Source organism: Marmota monax, unplaced genomic scaffold (assembly GCF_021218885.2).
Source record: "Marmota monax isolate L192 unplaced genomic scaffold, Marmota_monax_Labrador192_F-V1.1 WCK01_AAM20220418_F8-fsc00059, whole genome shotgun sequence".
NCBI classification, from domain to species: Eukaryota; Metazoa; Chordata; class Mammalia; order Rodentia; family Sciuridae; genus Marmota; species Marmota monax.
The window spans coordinates 619,781-646,648 of NW_026693595.1; the positions used below are offsets into that span (position 1 = coordinate 619,781).

Consider the following 26,868-nt stretch of genomic DNA (forward strand, 5'->3'; position numbering starts at 1 on the left):
CAGCTAAAGCAAATAGTTCATGGGGCTCATGGGGCCTTTTCTCAGATCAGGGAATGCTTTCACTTTTTTTTTTTTTTTCTTTTTTTGTGGTACCAGGGATTGAACTCAGAGACACCTGACCACTGAGCCACATCCCCAGCCCTATTTTGAGTTTTATTTAGAGACAGGGTCTCCCTGAGTTGCTTAGCACCTCACTTTTACTGAGGCTGTCTTTGAGCTCACGATCCTCCTGTCTCAGCCTCCTGAGCCACTGGGATTATAGGCCCACACCCAACAGGAAATGCTTTTCTTTCTTTTTCTTTTTTTTTTTTTCAGTTGTAAATGGACACAATGATTTATTTTATTCATTTTTTGTGTAGTGCTGAAGATTGAGTCCAGCACCTCACACAAGCTAGGCAAGTGCTCCCCGACTAAACAACAACCCCAGTCCAGGGAATGCTTTTTGACCAAAGTATCTTAATCTTCCTGAAGACTATCTAAGAAACTGGAATTGAATAGGCTATTTGTTTTGTCCATCAGGTGTTTCATGCCAGAATTTTGAAGATTTTTTTTTTTTTTCAGAATTGCTGTAACAATCAGAAAAAGGTCATCAGGACACTGAATGCACTGTAGAATAATGAGATAATTTGAGAAATACAGTGGTATTTATTTATAAAGCTTTAGGGATAATTTTTGAGCATATGCTTGGCTTTTAGCAGTTACTCTTGAGAAATCTCTAGTAGGATTATTCCGACTGACCAAAACAATCCATTACTTAGCTATAATATTTTTTTTTTGCAAGTAGCTAGACTAATTTATATAAATCTGAAATGCTAGGGTGGGAGATTGGACCTGAAGTAAGGCAGTGCATCATGGCTGAAGGCCCCTGTGGAGGAAGTCTGCTCAACTCATGGCAGAGTCAGAAAACAGAGAAAGGGAAAGAGGTCACACGGCAGAGGAACCCTCCCAGGGCACACCCCCAGGGATCTATCTCCTCCAGCCATGTCCCACCTGCTTACAGTTATCACCCAGACCATTCAAATGAGGATGGATTGATTAGTTATAGCTCTCATAATCTAGTCATTTCATCTTGAAACACCTGCATTAATATAAGAGCTTTTAACAGATACCTCACTTCCAAACCATAACACCATTCCAGTTTTTTTTTTTCTAATTGATTATACAAGTAGAATTAATTTTGAAATATCAAAAGAGTCCTGGAGGAGCCAGTATAATTTCAAATTATCATGCATAATTTTAGTTCATTGAATCAGGAATTTACAAAAAAATAACCAGTACATTTAAACCATGAAAAAAAGGAGGAGTTTTGGATGGTGGTTGCCCACTAGGAGCATTCTCAGAGAAGGAGCTTCCTGTAATTAACTCAAGATGAAAGTTCCTTTCTTAGAAACTCAGTATCCACCAAAATGAGGGATGCCCTCCTAGATACTTATATGAGAGATTTTTCTCCTAAGCAGCTGGCAACAAAGTTTTGGAACTTCAGTGAAAAAGGTTTAGAAACTGAGAGGATTTGCCCTCATGATCTGAAGCTGCCAGGGAGATGATAGAGAATAAAAGACTCCTGTGGGCACTTATTTGTGTCCTTGGCAGCATCACAGGGGGAGATGAGTCACTTCAGAACCCAATTCTGACACCGTGTAATGTCAACCCATTCAAACTCAGAAATGGTAAAAGCAAAAAGACTTTACTTGGGTCTTTCAAAGTTTAGGAAAACACAGGATCAGATAACTCTCAATGAGTTCTCCAAAGAAGCTCAGATGTATGTGCAGGGTTTTTAAAAGGAAGAGAAGCTGAGGACAAAGGAAATTTCATAGGTTACTCAAAAAGGAGGATGACTGGTGCAGAAGAGTTATACTAGGATACGTATCACTAGGATGCATATCACTATATATACATGATTGATTGCTGGGACCATTATCTAGGTTGGAAGTTCATTTGTTATTTGTTACAGTTGCAACTGTAGCATTCATGTAAAGATGTTGGCCTAGTTCAACAGTTCACATTCCTCTGCCTTGTTTTAAGAGTTCATTTTCCTGGGTAGTCATAACTTAGTACAGCTGTTCCCCTAACAGCTGCCCGGCTCCATTTGGAAGGGCTCTTTAAACGTTGCCTTTTGGTCATCTTTGTTTTCTGGATTTCACACAAGGTGGAGTTCCCATTCCCTCTCTGTGTGTGCCACCTCCCAGCATCTAAATGCATTCCCCAACCCAGATGCTCATCAAACCTTGTTATTCAAGAGTTCTTATGAAGTTTAATCTCCAGCCCTCTACCTCCTTCCCAGAGGTTAGCGTGTAGGGCTGAAAGTTCCAGTCACTTAGTCTTTTTGGTGACCTGCCCCATGCTGAAGCTATCTTGGGGCTCCGCTTTAAGTTACCTCCTCAGCATAAACTCAGGTCTGATCAAAAGGGGCTTGCTATAAATAACATGAGATACTCCTTTGATCTCAGGAAATCCCCTGGGTTTTAGAAACTCTGTGCCTGGAACCAGAGGTAAAGATCAACATATTTCTTATTATACCATATTAGATTATCTCTTTTGGGTTGAGATGAACTTGATTAAAATGACTTCCCAGTTTTGCTTCTATTAAATGAGCAGAAAGATACATGCTACAACAAAAGGGTAGGAGCTACTGGTGTGAGCCTTAAAATATGATTATCACGTATGTCATGGAACGGATGTCAAACAATATTGGCATGAGAGGTAGTGTGCTTGGGTACATTCAAAGAATGTAGCCTGGGAGGATACCTCAGGTTTTATTTGAAAACAAAACAAAACAAGAAAGGTCACTGAAAATTAGTGTTGTCAGGATCTGGAAAGAACTATTTTGGAAGTGTCTGTGAACAAAACAGAATTCTTAACCTCTGTCCCACAGAAGCAAAGTTGACAAGAATTATTAGAAAATAGACACTTTGCTAAATACCCCATAAAAATTTAATTCAATATTATAGTTGCATAAAGTCCTTAAACCTAAATAGAAAAGTTAAAAAAAAAATAGTTTTCTTCCCTTTAGCAATAGCTCTTACTTCCTATGTTACATGGCCATGGTTGACAGATGGGTTGGAGGGAAGCAAGTTCTCAGGCCTGCTGACAAGAAGGGAGTCCATATCCCCTATAAGGATTTGTAGCAGATCTGCCTTTAATGAAAGGGCCTTAAAAATGCTTTCAGTGGGTTCTAAACCTATTCTTGGCAATTTTGTTTATATTCTAGTAGTTAAATGTTGCTATTCCTTCTTTAGAGCCTCCTAACTCTCTGGATCTTAATGGGACTCATCCTCGGAGAATCAAACTCACAGCTCCAAATATCAATCTTTCCTTGGACCAAAGTGAAGGCTCTATTCTCTCTGACGATAACCTGGACAGTCCAGATGAAATTGACATCAATGTGGATGAACTCGATACCCCCGATGAAGCAGATTCTTTTGAGTACACTGGCCATGGTAAGTCACTAAGTTGACTGCGGTAAATGGTAAGTCGTTGGCTGTGTTAGTCACTTCTCATCACTATGACAAAAATACCCAACATGAACAACTTAAAAAAAGAAAAGTTTATTTGGGGCTATGGTTTCAGACTTTCAGCCCATGGTTGACTAACTCCATTGCTCTGGGTCTGCAGTGAGGCAGACCATCATGCCATAAGGGCATGGCAGGGGAAAGCTGCTCAATTCATGGCAGCCAAGAAGCAGAGGGAAGGAGAAAGCGAGGAGCCAGGGACAAGGAGTAGTTCACTGACCTATTTCCTACAGTCACACGCCACCTGCCTACAGTTACCACCCAGTCGTCCATTCAAAGTATTAACCCATCAAATGAATCAATCCACTGAAGAAGTCTACCTCTCATAATCCAATCTTTTCACCTATGAACATTGCTGCATTTCCTAACACATGAGATTTTAAAAACATATTTAGATCCAAACTGTATCAGTGGTTCCTCCTCTTTATTCAGTCCTTAATCAGTTGTCACCTTCTCAGATAGACCTTCCTTGACTTTTCCCATCAAAGGTGCTTTCCACTTCCCTATTCCTCCCACCCCATCATACCCTATCCCAAGTATTCATTTTATTTTCCATAAATCTCTAATTGAAATTATATTATTTAATTGTTTGCATGTTTATTGTCTTTCTTTTCCCCTTAGAATGTCTGTTCTCCAGAGCAGAGACTTTATTATGTTAAAGGTTAATATTTCCAAAACAGTAGGAAGGAAGAGGAAGTGGAGTCAGTGGAGTAGAGGAAAGACAAAAAGGAAGAAGATGGAAAGTTGCCAGATTAAAGATTGACACTTCTAATTTGAATAGAAGTCTCACTTTAGTTCTTTCCCTTGCTCAATGAAGTTTGGTTTGTCAATAAGTATAGGCAAATATACAGCATTCACTTTAGAAAAAAATAGGGTCTTATGGTTTTTGTTTCACTTTTACCCAGCTGCATTCTCCAAAGTTATGATGTTTCAAAGTCAAAGTGAGACTCTTGGCCACGGCTATTGCTTTTCTTCCTTGTAAAAATTCTTCTAGTCTTAATAAGCAATACTGTACTCAGGCGTGGTGGCACACACCTGTAATCCCAGCTACTCAGGAGCCTGAGACAGGAGGATGGCAAGTCCAAGTTCAGCCTCAGCAGCTTAGTGAGGCTTTAAGCAATTTAGCAAGACCTTGTCTCAAAATTTAAAAAAAAAAAAAAAAAAAAAAGAAAAGAAAGGAAGGAAGGAAGGGCTGGGAATGTAGCTCAGTTTTAGAATACGCCTAGGTTTAATCCCCAGTACCACACACACACACAAAAGCAATACCACAATTAAACAATGCCCTGACTTTTAGAGTCAACTAATCTAGAAGTTTCACTCATAGGAAAATATAATTAGGAAATTCATCAAATTAGCTAATTAATTCAACCAATGGTCATTGAACCAACAGGGTAATACCATGACCAGTACAAACTTAGACCCTGTCTTCCCAGAATTTAAGGCTTTGTTTCCTTAAGTTAAATAAGCAGAAGCAATAAGCTGCTTGTTCTAAAGTTTATTATGTTTAAGTAGAAATTTTATATTGAATTTTCATCATGTTCATGAATTTATTTTTTAAAAAATATTGACTTTTTAGTAGTAGTTGGACACAGTACCTTTATTTTATTTATTTTTATGTGGTTCTGAGGATCGAACCCAAGGCCTCACATGTGGTAGATGAGCTCTCTACCACTGAGACACAACTCCAGCCCTGTTTGTGAATTTCTCTAAGGTTCTCGCTGGTATGCATGGCAGATTGGTTCCAGGACCACAAACAGATACCAAAATCGGAAGATGCTTAAGACCCTTCTATAAAATGATACAGTATTTACATGTAACTAATGTACACCCTCCTACATCCTTTAAATCATTTACTTGTAATACCTAACCCAATATAAGTGCTATAAAAATAGTTGTTTATTGTTTGGGAAATAATGTCAAGATAAAAATGCCTGTGCATATTCAACAGACGAAGGTTTTTTGTTGTTTTTCTCCTGAATATTTTCCATCTGCAGTTTGTTGACTCTGCAGATTTGGAACCCATGGATACAGAGGGCTGCCTACGTAACTGGATATTTGATTTTGTAGGTTGAAATACACAAATATAAAATTAAAGTTTTTCTTTCTTTCTTTCTTTCTTTTTCTTTTTTTTTTTTTTTGGTACCAGGGATTGAACCCAGGGGTGCTTAACCACCTCCCCACCCCTCTTTATTTTTTACTTTGAGACAAGGTCTTGCTAAGTTGCTGAGACTGGCTTTGAACTTGCTATGCTCCTACCTCAGCCTCCTGAGATGTTAGGAAGGAATATCTTGAATTCCTACTTGTTTCTGGCACCCCAGTGAGTCTTCCCCAGCTATTCCATCTATCCCCGCTGCTGCCCCAGCTCTTTTCTTGCTAATGTATTGACTTAAGATCCCTTAGAAGACAGCTATGGCAAGACTCTGCCGGTTCCTCCCTCTCCTCCCCCTTTTACTTTTCTGCTGTGGGGAACTTTGTCACACCACATCTGAACCTTTTATTTTTATAAATAGCAAAACTGTGAAGCAAAGTGGTGTTGGCTGCTGCAAGTTAGTAATTAAAACTGCCACTTGCTGACATAGTTCTTTTTATTTAGTTGACATAATTATGTTGAAAGAGCTAGTTTAATGGCCACAACCCCTCTCCTAGATCTTAAAGGACAGAATTTTAACCTAAGTTTAATTTGAAAATTTACCTTGATTTCCAAATGAAAAGTGTATATTCAAACACTTTTAAACAGATGAACAAAAAAGCATAAGTATTGAAGAGTACATCTGAAGAGCTTTATTTTATAAACATGTAGACATGGGTAACAACTGCATATGAAGGAGGAATATAAATACATTTTGATCCTGAAGCATGAAATAAATGCTTAAATCTTCATGTTTTTGGGATTTCTCATGCAAGTATTTTGAACTAGTGGCTTATTTTCTTCTAAATAAAATTAAGTTTTTCAGGTACGAGTTTTCAGAAGCATAATTAATCTAGTGTAATGAACACTTTTTGAGTGCTTACTATGTGTAGAAGCCATTCAAAGTGCTTCATAGCATTAACTATTTTAATCCTTATGGCAACTCTATAAAATAGGTATGTTTTCTACCACTTGGGAGATGAGACTACCAGGGCACAGAGCGGTTAAATAGTTTGCCTGAGGTCATACAGTCACATACCTAGGAGATGGCAGAGCAACACTCAAGCCCAGAGTTGTTGTTGGTGGCTTCTGGCCCGTGCTACATCCCTAAGAACATACTGACAAAAAGGAGAGCTTCTTTTACTAAATTAGGCTTACCTATGCCACGCCAACATGATAGCCACCTTCACTCTATACCTCCTTTTATCCAACCATTTTCACAATTTGAGGAGTCTTTACAGCCTCAAAGACTTTTATGCCATTTGCCTCTTTTCAATCACAGTAGCCAGTGCATTTTTTTCATATGCAATTTTGCATATGAAAAAAATTTTAAATCTCAATCAAAAGATGTTAAATTGGTCTTCACTTTCAAACCATTTTAATAGTTGCGTCCAAAAAGTTGAGAAATATAATTTAAGCTACCAATATAAGTAAGATTTGATTCCCCTTAATAATTACAGTGTGCCTAAGAGGTCAGAAATATGTAAATAGTGAAGAACTTAGGTGGGCAGTCTTTCATATTAAGAACTATCTTTGTGTTTTTAGATGCTTTATGAATCCTAGAAACTTAAAAATATTCAAAGATCAGAAAAAAATATGACCTATTCCTATTTTCTAAACCAACCACATAGTAATTTTTACCATAACTCAGATCTCAGCAAAGGATTTTATAAGGGAAGTGGAAAAATGGTAAAGAATTTTTGCCTGCATATTCCTGATAAGAATGTTATAGGAAACACTCATGTCCTCTTAACTTTTCCTTCCTAGTTTCCCAAGGGATGCTTAGTGACCTTATCTAAGCTGCTTTTTCTAACACTAATTCCTAATGACAGTTTTCTGGGTTGATAAGCCCCCCAATATTATTTCCAGATAATCAGGGAATTACTTCATTTAACATTCCTATTATGGTTTTCCATATTTTCACAGCCTACAGGCAACCAGCTTATAAAAACAATTTCTTGTTTTAACTCTGCATATAAACTAATCAAGTGTTAAGTTTCCTGGGTCTTACCTACAGCAGCCTTTATGCTGTCTGTAATGGTGTTTTTTGAAAAGAGGATGATTTTTTTTTGGTATTCTCACATTGCTCAGATTTTATACTCAGATTAACTTTCTGCCTTGCTGTTTGTCACCCAAAGAATTTTAAAGATTTCTTAACTGTACATTGGATGTTTTCCTATAACAAGGAAAAGTGCAAACAGAGTGGCTTCTAAGAGTATTCATTTTATCCCTGCAAGACCATCAATAGAAAACTAACCTGCTACACAGGTGCATGTCCCCACAGCAAAGCCACATCTGAACTCGTCTCTAGTTGGTCCATAGGGAGCACAAGAATGGATTCCCTGCTGGGTACAGTGTGCATGCCCATACTCTCAGCAACTTGGGAGGCTGAGGCAGGAAGATCACAAGCTCAAGGCCAGCCTTGGCAACTTAGTGAGACCCTGTCTCAAAATTTTAAGAAAGTTAGAAAAAAATAAAAGACTAGGAATGTAGCTCAGTGGTAAATCGCCCCTGGGTTCAATCCCCAGTACTGCTGTGATGTGTATAGCACAGGACATTCAAGAGCTTGTGCTAGATCATCTCAAAAGTCAAAAGGAAATGTTCAAGTTTACCTCTCCCCACTGTGTATGAGGGTTTAATTATCCTCTACAGTAACCAGGGAGAAAGATGATCACTGAGAAAAGGAAGCAAGCATTTCTTAATGAAGACGGTGTGAGACGAAGCATTGAATTCTCAGGGCCTGGAGATAGAGAATTCAATAAGACTTGGAAGTTTTTGCAAATAGTCAGAAAATGAATGCTGGAGGGAAGATGATGATTTATAGTTATAGCAGAAGAATTATTAAGATCAGGAGAGTACTGCTAACTCAAGAAACTTAATAAAGCTACTTTAACTTCTTCCTAGCTTGTATTGTTGACTTCTAGAAGTGAACACCTTAAAAGAACACAATGTACCTCTATTTCTTAAATCATTCCCTTTACCCCATTTAAATCAAGTGAGTGAAAGGGCAGAAGAAGGAGGAGTCCCAGCAACTGGCCAGCTCCCACATTCTGAAACATTAGGAATAACACCTCATAAAAAACACCCAGCCCCAAGGTTCTATACTAAAGCGAGTAATAATGCTACTTTAAAAAATAAAGTATAAGAAAATGTATGTGTGCATACATATACATACTTTAAGATAGAGATTGTTTTCTTATTATGATATCATGATTAAAAAAAACAAAACTTAACAAGTCAACTATATAAAATTTTAAACTTTTTGTTTAGTAAAATTTTATTGTATAAATGGAATCAGTGACACCACCTGTAATCCCAGCAGTTGACGCTGAGGCAGGAGGATTGCAAGTTCAAGGCCAGCTTCAGCAATTTAATGAGGCCCTAAGCACTTAGGGAGACCCTGTCTCAAAATAAAAAATAAAAAGGGCTCGGATGTTGCCTACTGGTTAAGCACCCCTGGGTTCAATTCCTGGTACCAAAACAAACAAGCAAAAATGTATATAAATAAATTGAAAAGGTAAGCACAAGACAGAATAATAATTACAAAATAGAGTTCTTTCTGTTTTATATTCTTTTGGTAGCGGGGATTGAACCCAGGGGCACTGTACCACTGTGCTATGTCCTCAGCCCTTTAAAAAAAAAAATTAAGACAGGGTCTCTTCAAGTTGCTAAGGCTCGCTTGCAACTTGTGATCCTCCTGCCTCAGCCTCCCTAGTTGCTGAGATTACAGGCATGTGCCATCATGCCCCACTATGTCTGACAAAGTTCTGTATAAAGAACTACACCAGACATATAAAGACCACTGTAGCAAAGCGTGTCACAGGTACCTCTCTGTCAGTAAGAGAAATATAAATAGCCAATAAACATTTAAAAATTCTCACCTTATATAGTAATAAAAGGAAATTCAAATTAAAACAACAGTGAGATTATTTCCACCTTAAATCTCAAGTGTGAAGAACTTTGATAGCCTCCAGGCTTATGACAGAGGGAGGGAGCAGGCACTCAGCATATATTTTGGTGCTGTGTATTCAAGGACAAAAATATCCACAAAATTATGCTTATACCACTGATCCAGTCTTCCAGATACATACTGGAACAAATTATTTACTAAAAAATGAAATAAAAGTAAATTCTCATCATCATGGGACTGATACACTAAAAAAAGACATCAGCAAAATGAAACTACTTGAAGTCTCCTTTTAAAAATGAGTAGGATTTATATTCCCTGAGATGCCCATATTGTATCATTGGGTAGATGAAATTAAAGAACAGTATGTATAGAACATTCAGATCATATGGGATAATCATACTTATTGGCAAAAAAAAAAAAAAGTGTGTGTGGACAAAGGAAAAATAGTACCCATCAAACAGTAATGAGTGAGAGCAGTGTTGACAGTTTTCCCTATTTTATGAGCAGTTTCTGTATTGCTTATACTTTTATGTGTTTTCCTTTTTTCAATTAAACTTTTAGAGAAATTTTAGGTTCACAGTAAAATGAGAGGCAAGAACAGAAAGAGCTCCCCTATGCCCTCATTCCCCCACCACACTGTCCCCTCACCACCTGCATCCTATATCACTGTGGTATGTTATAATCAATGAGCTTACATCAACACGTCATTATCACCCAAAGGCCACAGCTTTCGTTAGGACTCACCCTTGGTGTATTTCAATGGGCTTAAACAAATATATAATGACCTATATCCACCATTATAATATCACACTGAATAGTTTTACTGCCCTAAAAATTCTCTGGACTCTACCGATTCATCTCTGCTCCCCTCTAACCTTTTGCAAACACTGATCCTGTTAAGTGTCTGCCGAGCTTCGTCCTTCCTAGAGTATCTTATTGTTGGAAATCACACAGTAAGTATGGCTTCCTGCACTCATGCATTTGAGGTTCCTCCATATCTTTTCATGTCTTGAAAGCTCATCTCTTCTTAGCACTTTACATTATTCTGTTGCCTAGATGTACCACAGTTTATTTTTCTATTTGCCTCCTGAAGGAGATCTTGGTTGCTTCCAAGTTTTGGCAATTATGACTAAAGCTGCTATAAATAAACATCTGTCTGTTTTTTTGTGTGTGTGAATATACATTTTCAAGTCATTTGGATAATTACCAAGGGGTATGATTGTTGGACTGCATGGTAAGAGTGTGTTGTTTAGTTTTGTAAGAAACTGTCAAACTGAGGCTGGGGCTGTAGCTCAGTGGCAGAGCGCTTTCCTACCATGCATGGGGCACTGGGTTCGAGCTTCAGCACCACATAAAAAAATAAAGGTATTGTGTCCACCTACAACTAAAAAATAAATATTAAGAAAAAGAAACTATCAAACTGTCTTCCAAGTGGCTGCACCATTTTACATTCCCATCAGTAATGAATGAGCATTCCTTTGACTCCATGTCTTCACTAGTACTTGGTATTATCAGTGTTTTGATTTTTGGCTATTTAATAGGTATATAATGGATATAATGGTATCTTATTGTTTTAATTTACAGTTCCCTACTGACATATGATCTTGAACATCTTTTTATATTTGCCTATTTTTAATAGGCAAAATTATTCACTTTCTTATTCCTGAGTTTTAATCACTCTTTATACTTTATAACTGTCCTTTCTCAAATGTGTGTTCTGTAAATATTTTCTCCTAGTCTGTGGCTTGTCTTCTTATTCTCCAACATTGTTTCACAGAGCACAAATTTTAATTTGAATAAAGTTAGCTAGTCGGTTATTTATTTCATGGCTCATGACTTTGATGTTATATCTAAAAAGTCATCTCTGTACCCAAGATCAATTAGATTTTTCTCTTATGTTATCTTCTGGAGTTTTAAGATTTTTTACTTTTTACATTTAGGTCTACTGATCCATTTTAAGTTAATTTTTGTGACAGGTCTAAGATCTGTGCCTAGATTCTTTTTTGTTTTTTTTTATTTTTAGCAAATGGATGTCCAAGTGTTCCAGTGGTATTTACTGGAAAGACTATTTTTACTCCATTGTAGTGCCTTGATTCCTTTGTGAAAGTTCAGTTGACTATATTTGTTTGGTGTATATTTTACTTTTATAACCAGAATAAAGAATATGGTATACAGAAAATTATTTTGGTGAGGCAAATTCCATAAAAGCATATAGAAAACAAAACAAACCCTATTTTTACCCCCACATAGATCACCAGGCATAAACCAGAGCAGAGGGGTTGATGGATGGCAAGCTCATCACAAGCAAGGGTCTCTTCAAGTTGTGTGTACAGGAATGTCAGAAGACAAACCCACATCAGAACGTCAGGTTCTGAGGGAGCTGAGGCAAGATGGAATATAGGATCAATATTGGTCAATTTTGCATTGCTGTGACCAAAATACCTGACAAGAACAATTTCGAGAAGGGACAGTTTATTTGGGGCTCATGGTTTTAGAGGTCTCAGTCCATAGATGGCTGACTGCATTGCTCTGGGCCTAAGGTGAGGTAGAACATCTTGGCAGAAGGGGATGAGGGATGCACTGCAGTATTCATGGCAGCCAGGAAGCAGAAAGACAGAGTGGGGAAGGGACCAAGGGGAAGATGAACCCTTCCAGGTTATGCCCTGTGACCCATGTCCTCCAGCCCTGCCCCACTAGTCTACAGTTACCACCCAGTCCATTCTAACTAGATTAGGTAACAGCTCTCACAATCCAATCCCTTCACCTCCAAACATTCCTGTGTTAACAGGAGCTTTGGAGGACAACTCTTATTCAAATAATAACAGGGTCCCAGTAACGCAACTGGGATTGGCATCTAAGATTACTAACCCAAGTAGAAAGAAAGCAGGAAGGGACTCCAGACAGGTAGATTTGCACAAGTGACATAGTGCTCATTTGGAAACCAAAGGTGACTGTTTTCTGTTTTTATATGCTCTCAGGCACTGTGGGAACAGTTGAAGCTGAGGTGAGCCAAGGCTCTGTGGATAGTGGTGGCTGTTGGTGTTGGCAAAAATGGCTGGGATTGCTTCCCAATCAAACTTCATGTTCCTATTGCAAGTCATAGGTCATTAGACACTTTTGAATGTGAAATGGCAGAATGTTCTGGGATGTAATGTCTTTGTTGTGGCTCCCTTACAGATTACCTAAATTTCTAGGAACTAGCCCAAACTTTCCTTTATTTACCCACTGACCTTCCCAGTTTTTAATTGAGTATACTGAGTAAGTAGGTTTCTAAGCTATGTGCAGTGTGTGTTGGTGGAGGTGAGTACTCAAGGCAATTTAGACTCAGTTCCTTAGCCCAAGACACTCTCAGCCTCTTCATAAAATAAATAAGAATGAAAACCATACAGTCAAGGCACAATGTGATAACTTAGAAGCGTTGAAGGTAAAGGTTTTAACTGTATTTGCTTACTAACTCTGTGATCTGAGACAGACTACATTGGAGTCAGTTTTTGCATTGGCTTAATATATATTTTAAAACTACTGTGCCTGGTATAAGATGTTAAATACTAAAGAGTATTGCTATTATTATCAAAGTGCTATAGGAGAAATATAAGGAAGGTGCAGTACAGATTCAATGGTCTTTTTTCACAAATAGGAAAATAAGAATGACAATATCTCAGGATTACTGTGATAATTATAAATAGTCTTTTCCTTCAAATTACTTTAGGATATACAGAATAACCATTGCTGAACTCTACTAGTATTGCTAATAAAAATGGAAGCAATCACTTTTAAAAGACAAAATGGATCTGGTTCAAATGTATGATATGTCAAGATCATTGTACTGTCATGTGTAACTAATTAAAACAAGTTTAAAAAGACAAAATGGTTACATTTGGGGGTGCAAAGAGTAAATTTCTTCATAAAGAATACTCAGTAAGATTTTGTTGTCTTATGAACCCCTAAATTTAGGAGTCTTATGAATTTGGGACCTTGATATATTTTTGGTCTACAAACTTGTTTCTCCCTTACTATAAAACCTTTCTGCAGCATATTTGGAAGTAGAAATATTTCCATATTTGTGTGGGAAATAATAGCAAATTTATGTCCAGATGTGCTTTCAATAGAGAAAGGGGTTCAACCCTGTTCTAAGAGTCTGAGAGCAAGGATCTTGGATAATAATATCATCACAAGCTATAGTCCCTGAAACACTCTGAGCCATCAGATCTTTTACCCATAGCAAGACCTAGAGTCTTTATCTGGCATGATCAAGGAAGAGTTGATACCAGTTTATCCTCCACTGGGACTCTATTGACTCAAGACAGCTCTAGACTCACCTATCCCCACCTCATTGTGGCCTTAGCAATGGATGTGGTTGTCCAGTCAATAGAACAGACTTCACTGGGTGGACTTTATGTGGTCAGGGTGATGTTAAGCTCTATAAACGCTGCACATAGCCGGTGTTGCACCAGGCAGGCTCTGCCATGAAGTAGCTTATGATCCCATCACTTTGCTACTTCTGCCGTGGAAGTCTTTCTCCTTCAGCCTTGTGCTTTGTGCTTCATTTCCAGAAGATTCCACAGCCAACAAAGATTCTGGTCAAGAGTCTGAGTCTATTCCAGAATATACAGCTGAAGAGGAACGGGAAGACAACCGGCTGTGGAGGACAGTGGTGATTGGAGAACAAGAGCAACGGATTGACATGAAGGTCATCGAGCCCTACAGGAGAGTCATTTCTCACGGAGGTAGTCATGCTATGTGTGAATCTGGGAAATGGGGAGGGGTGGCCATATTTTTAAATGAGAAATAAATAAAACCAGGATTCTCTGTAACATGACATCCCAAAGACACCATGTTCTGTAGTCTGTGTTCAGGTAACAGAGAGTTAAGTGTGTTACGTTATCCTCTATCCACTAAAAATTTGAAAGTCTACTATGGCAAAAAACAAAAACAACAACAACAAAAACTTTTCAATGTAAAAAGGTCTTTGTGTGCCATGTTATAATCTGTCCAAATTTCTCAGAAGCCATAGTTGTCCAATGTCTTAATGTCTGTTTGGAATTCCTATCAACAGTGTTGAACTGAATAGCTTATAGTGTGTCATACCATGTCCTGTAGTAAGACCTGGTGGAACTCATTTCTATAAAATGCCTTTTGAATTCTCTTCAGAAGCTTTTGGGAATCTTTTTAGACTCAGCCTGGTACTTTATTTCCTCCTACCTAAAGTTTGCTTTTCTATAAACTACGTCAGATCTAGGTCCAACAATTTCTAATCCCTGTGAAAGCTTCCACCTGCTTAGTGAGGGACCAGGAAAGGGGAAAGCATATTTTGTATTTTCAGTGCTTTCTTGAGGCCTATAGGGGCATAAGAGCCTTGATTAATTTGAGATTCAAAAAAGTCAGAGGAGCACAAGCAACACATTGAACATTGTCGACTTCAGAAAACATCCACGGCTTTTTGATTTTTCTACTGCATGAATTCCTTTCCCGCACTCCTGAGGTGCCACTGTAACCAACCAGCTGGTCCAGAAAAAGTGCAAGCTAACCAGACAATTGCTGCTGTCTATGTTCTGTCTTCCTCAATGAGTACAGGGAAATAAGAGTCTTGGCACTGAATTAAATCCGCAACATTTGTTTTCTAAAGAACCTGAGGACGTTTTGTTATTTCAGTTAAACATCCTTCCATCAGTAGAGCTTTCCCTTTCTGTCCCATGCACTGCCACCTTCTATAAGTACCAGGACCATTCAGGGAACCCAACTGTGACAGTGAGGGAGAATGCCAGTCGGAGCCCTTGGCCATGCCCCATGTTTGCCTTGCCTCTCCTGAAATGGCAGTATGCCCCTGTGGTAGCTGCTGTGGGGTCAGGGACAGTGGTCTTGGAGAGAAACCTGTCCCACACCTCTTTGGAATGAAGGCTGGCCTGATCCTGCTAACAGACAAGTGACCTTATAGTAAACCCTTTTGTTTTTAGGGTGAAAACCACAACTGAAATGACTCTCGAAATCTTCTCAGAGAGTCATTCCTCCTTTGTGCCACCCATAGGGTATTTTGGGTTTGTTTGCTTTTGGGAAATGAAACAAAGGCTGACTATAAGTGTGGCCTATGTTTATTCTTAAAAAAGGATAGAAAATACAGGAAAGTCTGTCAAAGTAAATTAGTCACCCCATGATAATCCCGGCGACATTTACCCCCTCGGCTCTTAAGGTCCTCGTGTTGTGATGAAGGCAGGCTCTGATGTTGCTGTCCTCGGCTGAGTTCTTTCTCAGTCCCCCAGCAGAATCACCTATTTGTCAACTCCTGGGAAGTCAGGTGGGCTGGTTGGATGGGTTAAGCCCATCGAGCTGGAGCCTAAATCAGGACAAAGTGATTAACAGCAGTACCAAGATGGTCGGGAAGAGCCACTGCCTCTGCCTGTCATGGCTTCTAGAAACTCACCTGAGACCTTAGGGCTAACCTGGTTTGCTGAGCTTTCTGTGCCTGCCACCTCCTGCCCTTGGCATTTTCTCCCCTCCATCATGTGTGGCAAGCTTGATTTTGTCTGTGTGACTGTCCAGTTTGTTTTGAAAGGAAGGGTGCCTTTCCTCTCCCTGGCTTTACCTCAGCCTCCTCCAGGCACTGACCTGCATGAATGTACCTCTGGCTGCTCTCATCCGGTCCATCAGCAAGAGGCCACCTTCTTACACGCTCAACCGCTTTTGTATCCTGTAGGTAAAGAGTGTTTGGATGTTACTTCTGAATTTGCCAAAGACTTGTCTTCCATATTGGAAACTTATATCCCTCTCTCAGATCTTAGATGACAAAGTTTCTTGGTTACCGATCTCTTGAGTTTGTCATCCTGGCTTCTGATGAGCATTTAAAAAGCAGACTTCTCAGCGAGCATGAGCCTTGCTCTGGAGCTTTGCCTTTTTGGTATGAGGCCGTTTTTCCCCTCTGGTCCTTAGGGAACCGTGGACAGTGCTCTGTGTGGTAAATTGGAAGGGGGGTTAGCAAAAGAGTTGCAGAAGCTGGCCCCAAAGTCCGACACTGCCAGGTGCTCCCCGTGGGTTGGAACAAATAGTTCAGTCTTCAGCTTTGGCGACTTTGATATGAGCTATTGTCATAAGTCCTGAACACAATGCAGACCTGTGAGTTTAAGGCCTATCTTTGCCACTTAGTGGCCTCTGCCTCTTATCAGTCATTTACTTCTTCTGGGCTTCAGTTACTTCACTAGTCAAATTAAGGTGATCCCAACGCCAGTGTTCACTTTCTATGATCCCAGAAACACTATCCCTGCCATCTGCTTAAATGGAAAAAAAAAAAAAAAGCAAAAAGTGTTATAGTTATAATTAGTTTTGCTAAGTCAAGGGCATGGGGTCACATGGAGGCCAGAAATGGCTTTTTTTCAACTTAGAACAGAGAACACATTTAAATAACCAAGGACAATCACACGGAAAGAATTTTAACAAGGAGTTTCCTGTTTCCTTTCTTGTTCTTTTTTTTTTTTCTCTTATTTCATTATAGGAGACTCAGGTAACCTTCTCTGAAATGTTGCTGGACAGATGATCCTGGAAAGAATGCGGAGAAGAGTTGCTGGCTGGTGTGTGTGTGTGTGTTTGGGTTGTGACTGTGACGTCTTTCCTTCTCTCTCCATTCCATTTGCTGGCCAGCAAACTTGTGTTACACCCCTTTCATGCCTGTCTGTGCCACCTCAGGTAAGGCTTGCCACCACTGCTTCAGATAGCCCAAGGAGGCTCCTTGGTGGGGTTGTTCCCACCCCCACCACATGTACCCTGTCTACCTCATGTTTATAAGGAAGAGAGTCTGACAAAGTAAATATTTTAAAAACCAAACTCCATATAAGTTATGCTGTTGCCAACAGGCAACTTCACCTGAAACTCTGCATATTTTAGGATAGAAATTTACCCAGGAAGCCTCTGGAGTGGGGGCGGGGGCAATGAGCAAATGATCCCACTCATTTTAGTCATTGCACTTCGCCAGCAGGCATTACCCAAAGTGTCCCTGAAGCCCGATGATGATGACTCTTGACTTAGGAGGAAAACTTTCATGAGGAATGTTTTCCTTCTGCTTCCTTTCCTAAGTTACCTTCTCTCCTATTCTCTTCTTTTCCCATCTCTTCTTCCCTTCTTACAGCAACTCTAACCTAGAGTATGAGGAACTATTTCTATTTGAAAAGTCCAGCAATATTTATATAAAGAAATATTCCTCACTTAGACAGTGATCACGAAGCAGTACACTGATCCCTCAAGTGTTCCTTCCACTAAATGAGTTCTGGAGAGCACCATCTGTAGCATTCATACAGGGGCCTAATTGCCATTTAAGATGACTTCTCAAATACTATTTATAAACCCCCGTCTTTCTTCTTTTAAAAAAATTGCTATATTGTGTGCATATATGAATATGTAACAACAAATCCCACTATTATGTATAATTATAATGCAACCGATAAAAAATTAAAATGTTGGGCCAATAAAAAAATACAGAAAAACAATTTCACAGAAACCAGAAAAAAGAAATCAAAATCAGTCATGACCTTGAAAATATTCTGATACCCTGGAGCCAGACAGCCCCATTTATAAAGATGTGTGCTTATTTGTTTTTTTTGTTGGATTCATTATGTCTGTCGTCTCTTTTAATGAACTGTTTTTGTTGTGCTCAGTATAAAATGCATATCTTTGTGGTGTTAGCTAAGTCACCATATCCTTCGTGGATTTCCATTGAGTTATGAATTCTCAGAAATGAAATTGGTAGAACAAGCTTTTCTTGATTTAAAATATATCTCTTTCTGCCATTTCCTTCATATTTGCATTTTGAAAATAAGTTGGTAAATGCTTACATGTTAGAAAAGTTGGAACTAAAGCAAAACATCAGAAGGGAAGCTACTGTAATGTTCTTTCACAAACATGAGTTCCAGGGTGGCTGCTTCCATAGGTAGCATCTTGTAGAATATAACACCATATACAGCAACCGCAAATTAGTAATTCTCACAAGCCCACAGCTGGATATATTTTTGGTTGGTTTCGTTCTTCCCCCACCGCCTTGCAGTAGAGTCATATTCTTTTTGTAGAGAACATCTTATTAAACTGCTTTTTAGGAGTTGTTTAACCCATCCAAATTTATACCCAGTCAGCATTTTATACCAGAGGAATATTTAGAATTCTGAAAAAGTGCAACACTGAGTTTGAGAGGACCAACTCAGACACGAAGGTGTGTTCTGTCCTTCTCAAAACTCTGAGGGAATCTCTATTTCATGATTCTGTTGTCCAGAACTAGATGATATTTAAATATCATTTAAATTGGGATATTAAAAAAATGATAGGCTATTTTAAAAATAATAAGTCAAAAAAGTGTCGCCTAGGGCTGGAGTTGTGACACAGCAGTAGAATGTGTGCTAAACATGTTTGAGGCCCTGGGTTCAAGACTCAGCACCCCCCACCCAAATGACAATACAGGACATCGCTTCCCAGTTTCGGTGTTGAAGACGCAATTTGTTCTATACTCCTACCTACGGGGATTTGACAGACACCTGCCATGAATTTCAATGATGAGCTCTAAGGGAATAAAAAGTTTGCTTAAAAGACAGAACAATGCCAAAATGATGTCAGATCTCTCAAAAGACAGGAATAATGTCCTGAGATGTGTCTACATGTTCCTTAGCCCTTGAAGTGTCAATGGCCACACTGACTTCCATTGACCATCTCCTATTTCCTCAGCATCACCTACACACAGCACTTCCCCACCCTCACCATCTTATTATTAGGAAGTAATTCTCAAGTTTTCCCAAACCACCTATTTTTATAAAACTCAAAGAGAATTTAGCCAGGCCCTTCTTGAGCGTGCCCCTTTCTTTAAGAGGCTAGGCTCTAAATTCTGGGCTCAGTTACTCTAAGCCTGGCTAGAACTTTTCTCATACACCTTATGCTACCTATTGAGTTCAGAGGTCCCAGGGGTATTACACACAAGTGACCAGGCCTTGAAATCAAACAAAGGTGTTGTACATGTCTGTTGACTAGTATCTGGTTACTGGAGTGTGTGGGTGTGAGATGATATTGCAGTTCAGTGACGAACTGAATGAATTGGGGACTACAACTAAAAAGAGCTAAAGAGAATCAACATAACCTCTTTCTTAGCCATCAGAATGAAGAAATAGTATATAAATTAGCTTTTAAAAATAAATTTGTATTATATAAATTGCAAAAACAGTGTTGCCTGGGGCTGGAGTGAAGTGCGTACCTGGCATGTATAAGCTCTGGAGGAAAAAAGGTTACTTTTTTTGATAAGTTGAATATATATATATATATATAAAAGAGATAGATAGGTATAGATACATGTGCTATGCACAACTATGTACAGTACATAAAATCATCCAAATATGCTCACACTATATATTTAACAAGTTACTTGAGTATCAAAAGATAATTATATGTGTATATGCTATAGAACTCTAGTCAACTCATGCGATATCTATCATTTCCATACACATACTTGCCAAATCTTCAGATTTATCAATAGGATCTTGTTAAGAGCTTTCAATCGGTTACAAATGTCTTTTTGTTTGTCCCCCAGGATACTATGGGGACGGCCTAAATGCCATCATTGTGTTTGCCGCCTGTTTTCTGCCAGACAGCAGTCGGGCGGATTACCACTATGTCATGGAAAATCTTTTCCTGTGAGTGATGCTTATGACAAAGTGCTTTGAGTAAATAAATGTCTGTGGGTATGTAATGGCAATTAAGGGAAGTAGGTGATGTAGAATATCCTGAGCCTTTGATAAAAAGTTAATAAGATTGCTGTCAAGGAGTGTTGTTTAAGAGGCTAGAACCTTTAAAGGAATTCTTTTGTCAGTAGAACTCATGGAAAATAAAGTGAGCAGAGTTTGTTCTCCCTCTAAAATGTCTGTAACATTTCCTTTGCGCAAAGTATTATTTTTGTTTCCTGATAATAAGTTCTTAATCCACTGATGAAAACTTGATTTCATTTATCTCTGCCCTTGTTTAATATGAGTTGCCCTTAATGTTTGATGACATAGTTATCATTTCTGAAAGTCAGATTTATAACTCATGTATTTTTCTGTGGTACCTGAATTTAGAAAACAAGCAAACAAAAATTAGATAACCATACAAAGAAATGAGTAGTACCCTCAGAGAAATGATCTTAAGTAATTGCATTGTTCCTGAGATAAAGTGGTAATAAATCACAACTCTACTAAAATGTCATTCACTCTGTAATTTGTTACATAATTATGGTGTGAACAGGATGAAATACTTCACGTGGAAACTGAAAAACTCCTTTTCCTTCCTGTGATCAGATATGTAATAAGTACTTTAGAGTTGATGGTAGCTGAAGACTACATGATTGTGTATCTGAATGGTGCTACCCCAAGAAGGAAGATGCCAGGGCTTGGCTGGATGAAGAAATGCTACCAGATGATTGACAGACGGTATGTGGACTCCATTATTTAACTAGTGTGTCGACTCCTTCAACAGCTCTCATATCAGATTTCTTTTTAGTCTACCAAATATGCAGTCACATTTTAAAAACATGGAGTTATGCATGTTTAAAGCAATAAATTATAGAAATACTAATAAAAGTGTCACTTGACACCTCAAAGTTGAAATAAAGTACAACCTTCCCAGATTTTGTGAATAGAGTCAAACTCAACAGACCAAGTCTATTTTAAACTGTGCATGTGCTATTGCCAATAGATATGTGACTTGAGTGGATCAGTTAAAGTACCTGAGCTTCTTGGGTGGTATCATGTGAATTGGTTGCTGTTTCGTGCACTGGGACAATGGTGGTCTGCATAGCACTGTGCTCGTGTTTCAGTATTCACTGTCAGTTCAAGGTATCCAGTGCTTTTGTGTCCTTGAGATACTTCTGTCCATACTTTTTTTTTTAGGAGAGAGAGAGAGAGAGAATTTTTTAATATTTATTTTTTAGTTTTTGGTGGACACAACATCTTTATTATTTTTTTTTAATGTGGTCCTGAGGATTGAACACAGTACCCTGCGCATGCCAGGCAAGTGCTCTACCACTTGAGCCACATCCCCAGCCCCCTACTGGTTTTATTAGGAAAAAACATTTTATTGCCATGTACAGGAAAATTGATATAATAAGCATACAAATTTATGATATCTAGTATGTATTACATCCCCTTGTATAAGAACATGAGAATGCCCAGTTATATATGAAACAAACCTGTTTTATGATACCAATGTTAATAATATAATGCTACAAATGCTGAAAAAATGTGCGCAAAGACCAAGAATTGTTAAAATGGTAAATTTTCTTTAAACAAAAGAATAAAAAAAACAAGACTTACTAAGATTAAATAAATTGTCAAAATTGTTATTAAGAGTGCATTCTTAGCTGGGCCTGGTGGTACACACCTGTAATACCAGTGGCTTGGGAGGCTGAGGGAGGAGGATCGCATGTTCAAAGCCAACCTCAGCAACTTTGCAAGGCCCTATGCAACTTAGCAAAACCCTGTCTCAAAAATTTTTTAAAAAGGTGGAGGGGGATGTGGCTCAGTGGCTAAGCACAGCTGGGTTCAATCCTTGTTATACAAAAAAACAAAAAACAAAACAAAACATTTTTTTCCAAAAGAGTAAAGATAATATTGACAAAAATGAAAAGCATCATTAACAAAATACACCATGGTGACTATAGATGTATGCACTCCAATAATACTACTGTTCTATTTTACATTTATTTCTATGGGAAAATGAGATTTGTTTCAAATTATGTCTTGAAAAACATTTTTTGTTAATCGTGGCAATTTTGTACTTTCCATCAGATAAGAATATAGATATTCTTATTTGGGGATTTATTTTCTATTTAATTCCCACTGAAAATGGGTTAAGAGTAATAGGTATTTTTTTTTGTTTCTTCAAAATAGATTGCGCAAAAATTTGAAATCATTCATCATTGTTCATCCTTCTTGGTTCATCAGAACAATCCTTGCTGTGACACGACCTTTTATAAGGTACAGTTATCATTCTAGTAAAAGCACTACTAGTAGATTTTTTTAGGTATATAAATTATTATATAAAAATAATTTATAAGCTGAGAGTATTTAGGAAAATTTATTTTGCCTCAACCTTTCCTGGAAAGATACTTTGTTCTACACATCAGGAGTCCCTAATTAAGAGTTAATATTTGAATATTAATATTCCCCCTTGTTTATTGTAAAACACAACCTCTAAATTGCTTCCTATGAACATGGAACATGAAGTGATAGGACTTCCATGCCACATTAGAAAAGGAAATAGACAAAACTTTTTCAATGATATGTTATTTTATAACAGATAGGAAAGCAGAATAATATGAAAATGGAAAATAAATACTGACCAGGTACAGTATTGTCTTTCTGTTTCATTTCTTCTGAACAAATATCATATATGTCACCAAAATTAGGTAAAGAGTCCAGGCAGCCATTTCAAGAGTTGTATTTTGAGCAAATGTGAGGATTCTTGCTTTTAATTCAGTGAATTTGAGCAAATGTGAGGACTGGGATAGCTAGGTCAAATGGTGGTTCCATTCCAAGTTTTCCAAGGAATCTCCATACTGCTTTCCATATTTGGCTGTAACAATTTGCAGTCCCACCAGCAATGTATGAGTGTGCCTTTTCCCCACATCCTCACCAATACTTATTGTTGTTTGTAGTCTTACTAGCTGCCATACTGACTTTGAGTGAGATGAAATCTTAGTTTTGATTTGCATTTCTCTAATTACTAGGGATGATGAACATTTTTTCATGTATTTGTAGATTGATTATATATCTTCTTCTGAGAAGTGTCTGTTCAGTTTTTTGGCCTACTTTTTGACTGAGTTATTTGCTTTTTGGTGTTAAGGTTTTTGAGTGCTTTATATATCCTGGAAATTAGTGCTCTATCTGATGTGCGAGTGGTAAAAATTTGCTCCCATTCTGTAGGCTCTCTATTTGCCTCATTGATTGTATCGTTTGCTAAGAAGAAGCCTTTTAGTTTGATACCATCCCATTTATTGATTCTTAGTTTTATTTCTTGTGCTATAGGAGTCTTATTAAGGAAGTTGGGGCCTAATCCGACATGATACAGATTTGGGCCTACTTTTTCTTCTATTAGATGCGGAGTCTCTGGTTTAATTCCTAGGTCCTTGATTCACTTTGAGTTGAGTTTTGTGCATGGTGAGAGATAGGGGTTTTATTTCATTTTGTTACATGTGGATTTCCAGTTTTCTCAGCACCATTTGTTGAAGAAACTATCTTTTCTTCAATGTACATTTTTGGCGCCTTTGTCTAATATAAGATAATTGTAGTTATGTGGGTGGGTCTCTGTGTCCTCTATTCTGTACCATTGGTCTACCAGTCTATTTTGGTGCCAATATCATGCTGTTTTTGTTACTATTGCTCTGTAGTATAGTTTAAGGTCTGGTATAGTAATGCCACCAACTTCACTCTTCTTGCTAAGGATTGCTTTAGCTATTCTGGGTCTCTTATTTTTCCAGATGAATTTCATGATTGCTTTTTCTATTTCTATGAGGAATGTCATTGGGATTTTGATTGGGATGCATTGAATCCGTATAGTGCTTTTGGTAGTATGATCATTTTGAGAATGTTAATTCTGCCTATCCAAGAACAAGGTAGATCTTTCTACTTTCTAAGATCTTCTTTAATTTGTTTCTTTAGCATGCTGTACTTTTATTTGTAGAGGTTTTTCACCTCTTTCATTAAGTTTATTCCCAAGTATTTCTTTTTCAGGCTATTATAAATGGGGTGATTTTCCTAGTTTCTCTTTCAGTGGATTTATCACTGATGTACAGAAGTGCCTTTGATTTATGGATGTTGATTTTGTATCCAGCTACATTGCTGAATTTATTTATTAGTTCTAGGAGATTTCTGGTGGAATGTTTTGGGTCTTCTAGGTATAAAATTATATCGTTGGCAAATAGTGCTAATTTTCATTCTTCTATTCCTATGTGTATCCCTTTAATTTCTTTTGTCTGTCTGATTCTCTGGCTAGAGTTTCAAGAACTATGTTAAATAGAAGTGCTGAAAGAAGGCATCCCTGTCTTGCTCCAGTTTTTAGAGGGAATTCTTTGAATTTTTCTCCATTTAGAATGATGTTGGCCTTGGGCTTAGCATAGATAGCCTTTAAAATGTTGAGGTATGTTCCTGATGTCCCTAGTTTTTCTAGCATTTTGAACATGAAGGGGTGCTGTATTTTATCAAATGGTTTCTTTGCATCTATTGAGATGGTTATATGATTTTTATCTTTGAGTCTATTGATGTGATGAATTACATTTATTGATTTCCGTATGTTGAACCAACCTTGCGTTCCTGGGATGAACCCTACTTCATGGTGCACTATCTTTTTTGATATGTTTTTGTATTCAGTTATGGCAAATTCATTTTAAAGAATGAGTTAATGGTCTTCTATATACTGGAAAACTTACACAGCTTCGCTGCTGTCCCCAAGAATCTCAAAATACAGCAGTGGAAATAGGCAGATAAGCAAACATATACAATACAGGATGCAACTGAAACACCCTGCCAGGATTGACTAGCTGAAAACAGGAAGAAGAGATTCAAGTACACCAAACAGGATAGAACAAAACATGTTTGGAGAGCTGTGAATTCCAAGGAGCAAACCCCCGGAGCTGGAGGCTTTCCCCTTGCATGATTTCTTTCCTGATTCTTGATTATCCACTCAGCCTTTAGCAAAATCTGAACTTAAAGATTGGGGTGTAGCTCAATAGTAATGTGCTTGCCTGTCATGCACAAGGCCCTTGGTTGGATCCATATCGTTGCAAACAACAGACAACAACCAAAAGAAACCCGAATTTCATTCACACACTCCAAAGCAAGAAAGATGCTTAATGTAGTCTATCACTGGTGATGTGGATTTGCCCAAGATTTAACAAGAAAGATAGGAGTGACTTTATGGACAGGAAGGTTGTCCAGAAGTCATAGTCCACAGGCCCAGGGTTAGAACCTTAAGGAAAATATTAAAGGTAGATATATAGAAAAAATAAAAAAGCTTTGAAAAAACTTCTTACCAGAATGCACAGTAGCTAAAAGCACGTGTGACAGTGCTATTGGCACCCAGATCAGCACAATCCCATAGACTAGGGAGGTGTGTTTATGTGAAACTATGGAGAATGTTAGAACCTTGAGCAAATTCACTTTCAGCTGGAATTTTTATATTTTAAAAATAAGTTTGCAATTACACAAATATTAGAAAACACGTTCTTCAGAAATGCATCTTCTTATTACAGGTAGGACTAAATTCTTCCTTCAGCAGTTACCAATCCCCCAGAAGCAAATTCTCTTATCAGTTAGTTTCACTGATATCCTTCCAAGTTGTTTTTTATACATTTACACATGTCTAAAATGAACCTGCTTAGATGCAAGCTGTTTGTAATTCAAATCCAATTATTGGAACACATTTTTTTTTGATGTTGGATTGAACTTTCAAATGAAAACTTACAAATTAAAACTTTCAAATGAAAACAACCAGAGATATGAAAAATTGTGCTCTATATGTGTAATATGAATTGTAATGCATCCTGTTGTCATATATAACAAATTAAAATTTTAAAAAATTGAAGAGATATCAGTAGAGTGAAAGTATCAGAAAGTGGGAGGAGGGGAAGGAATGGGGAAATACTAGGGAATAATATTGATCAAATTTTATTGTTATATTGTACACATGTACAAATATGAAATAACAAATCCTACCACTATGTACTAGTATAATGCACCAATAAAAATATGGAAAAATAAAATTTATGGAAGAAAAAAAAGTATTCTAAAATAAAACTACAAAATTAAGACAAAATTGAGTTTACATATATTGTTAACATATATTTACATATATAAATAAATATATTAATTAATATATACATATATATTTACATATATTATTAATATTATTAACCTTGGTAGATAATGAAAAGACTCATTATACAATTTTTGTTTGTTAAAAACAAATAAACAAGCAAAAAGTCAAAGAAAACATAATCCAGTGACTACTCAGAGAGGCAGCTGCTGTGGGGAAGCCATGTGAGGAGTGGTCAGGAGTGTGGACTTTGGAGTCATAAACTCTGTTCCCCAGAGTGCTGCCAATTACTAATGGTGAGACCCTGGGTCTCAGCTTCCTTATCCTTAAAAACTGACAAAAGGATAATTATAGTACCTACTTCTCTAGGCTATAGAAAAAAATATATAAGTGGATATATATACATATATATGTGTGTGTGTGTGTGTGTGTGTGTATCACTTAAAATAATTCCTGGCTGAATATGACATGATTTCATTTATATGATCGGCCCTCTATATCCATGGGTTCTGCACCCGCAG

The 26,868-nt window shown here is 37.7% G+C and overlaps 1 protein-coding gene across 9 annotated transcripts in view; it reads left to right on the forward strand.

The window, feature by feature from the left end:
* Prune2 (prune homolog 2 with BCH domain) overlaps positions 1-26,868 on the forward strand; it is a 266,156-nt gene that overhangs the window by 222,456 nt on the left and 16,832 nt on the right. For 7 of the 9 annotated variants that reach the window (XM_046459423.2, XM_058583991.1, XM_058583990.1 and 4 more), the window contains exons 11-15: positions 3,237-3,437; positions 14,101-14,274; positions 20,094-20,196; positions 20,836-20,967; positions 22,426-22,512. In XM_046459423.2, the coding sequence (XP_046315379.1) occupies positions 3,237-3,437; positions 14,101-14,274; positions 20,094-20,196; positions 20,836-20,967; positions 22,426-22,512 (697 nt within the window). The remainder of the gene's footprint in view (positions 1-3,236; positions 3,438-14,100; positions 14,275-20,093; positions 20,197-20,835; positions 20,968-22,425; positions 22,513-26,868) is intronic. The other 2 variants (XM_046459424.2, XM_058583989.1) reach the window with 1 other exon arrangement.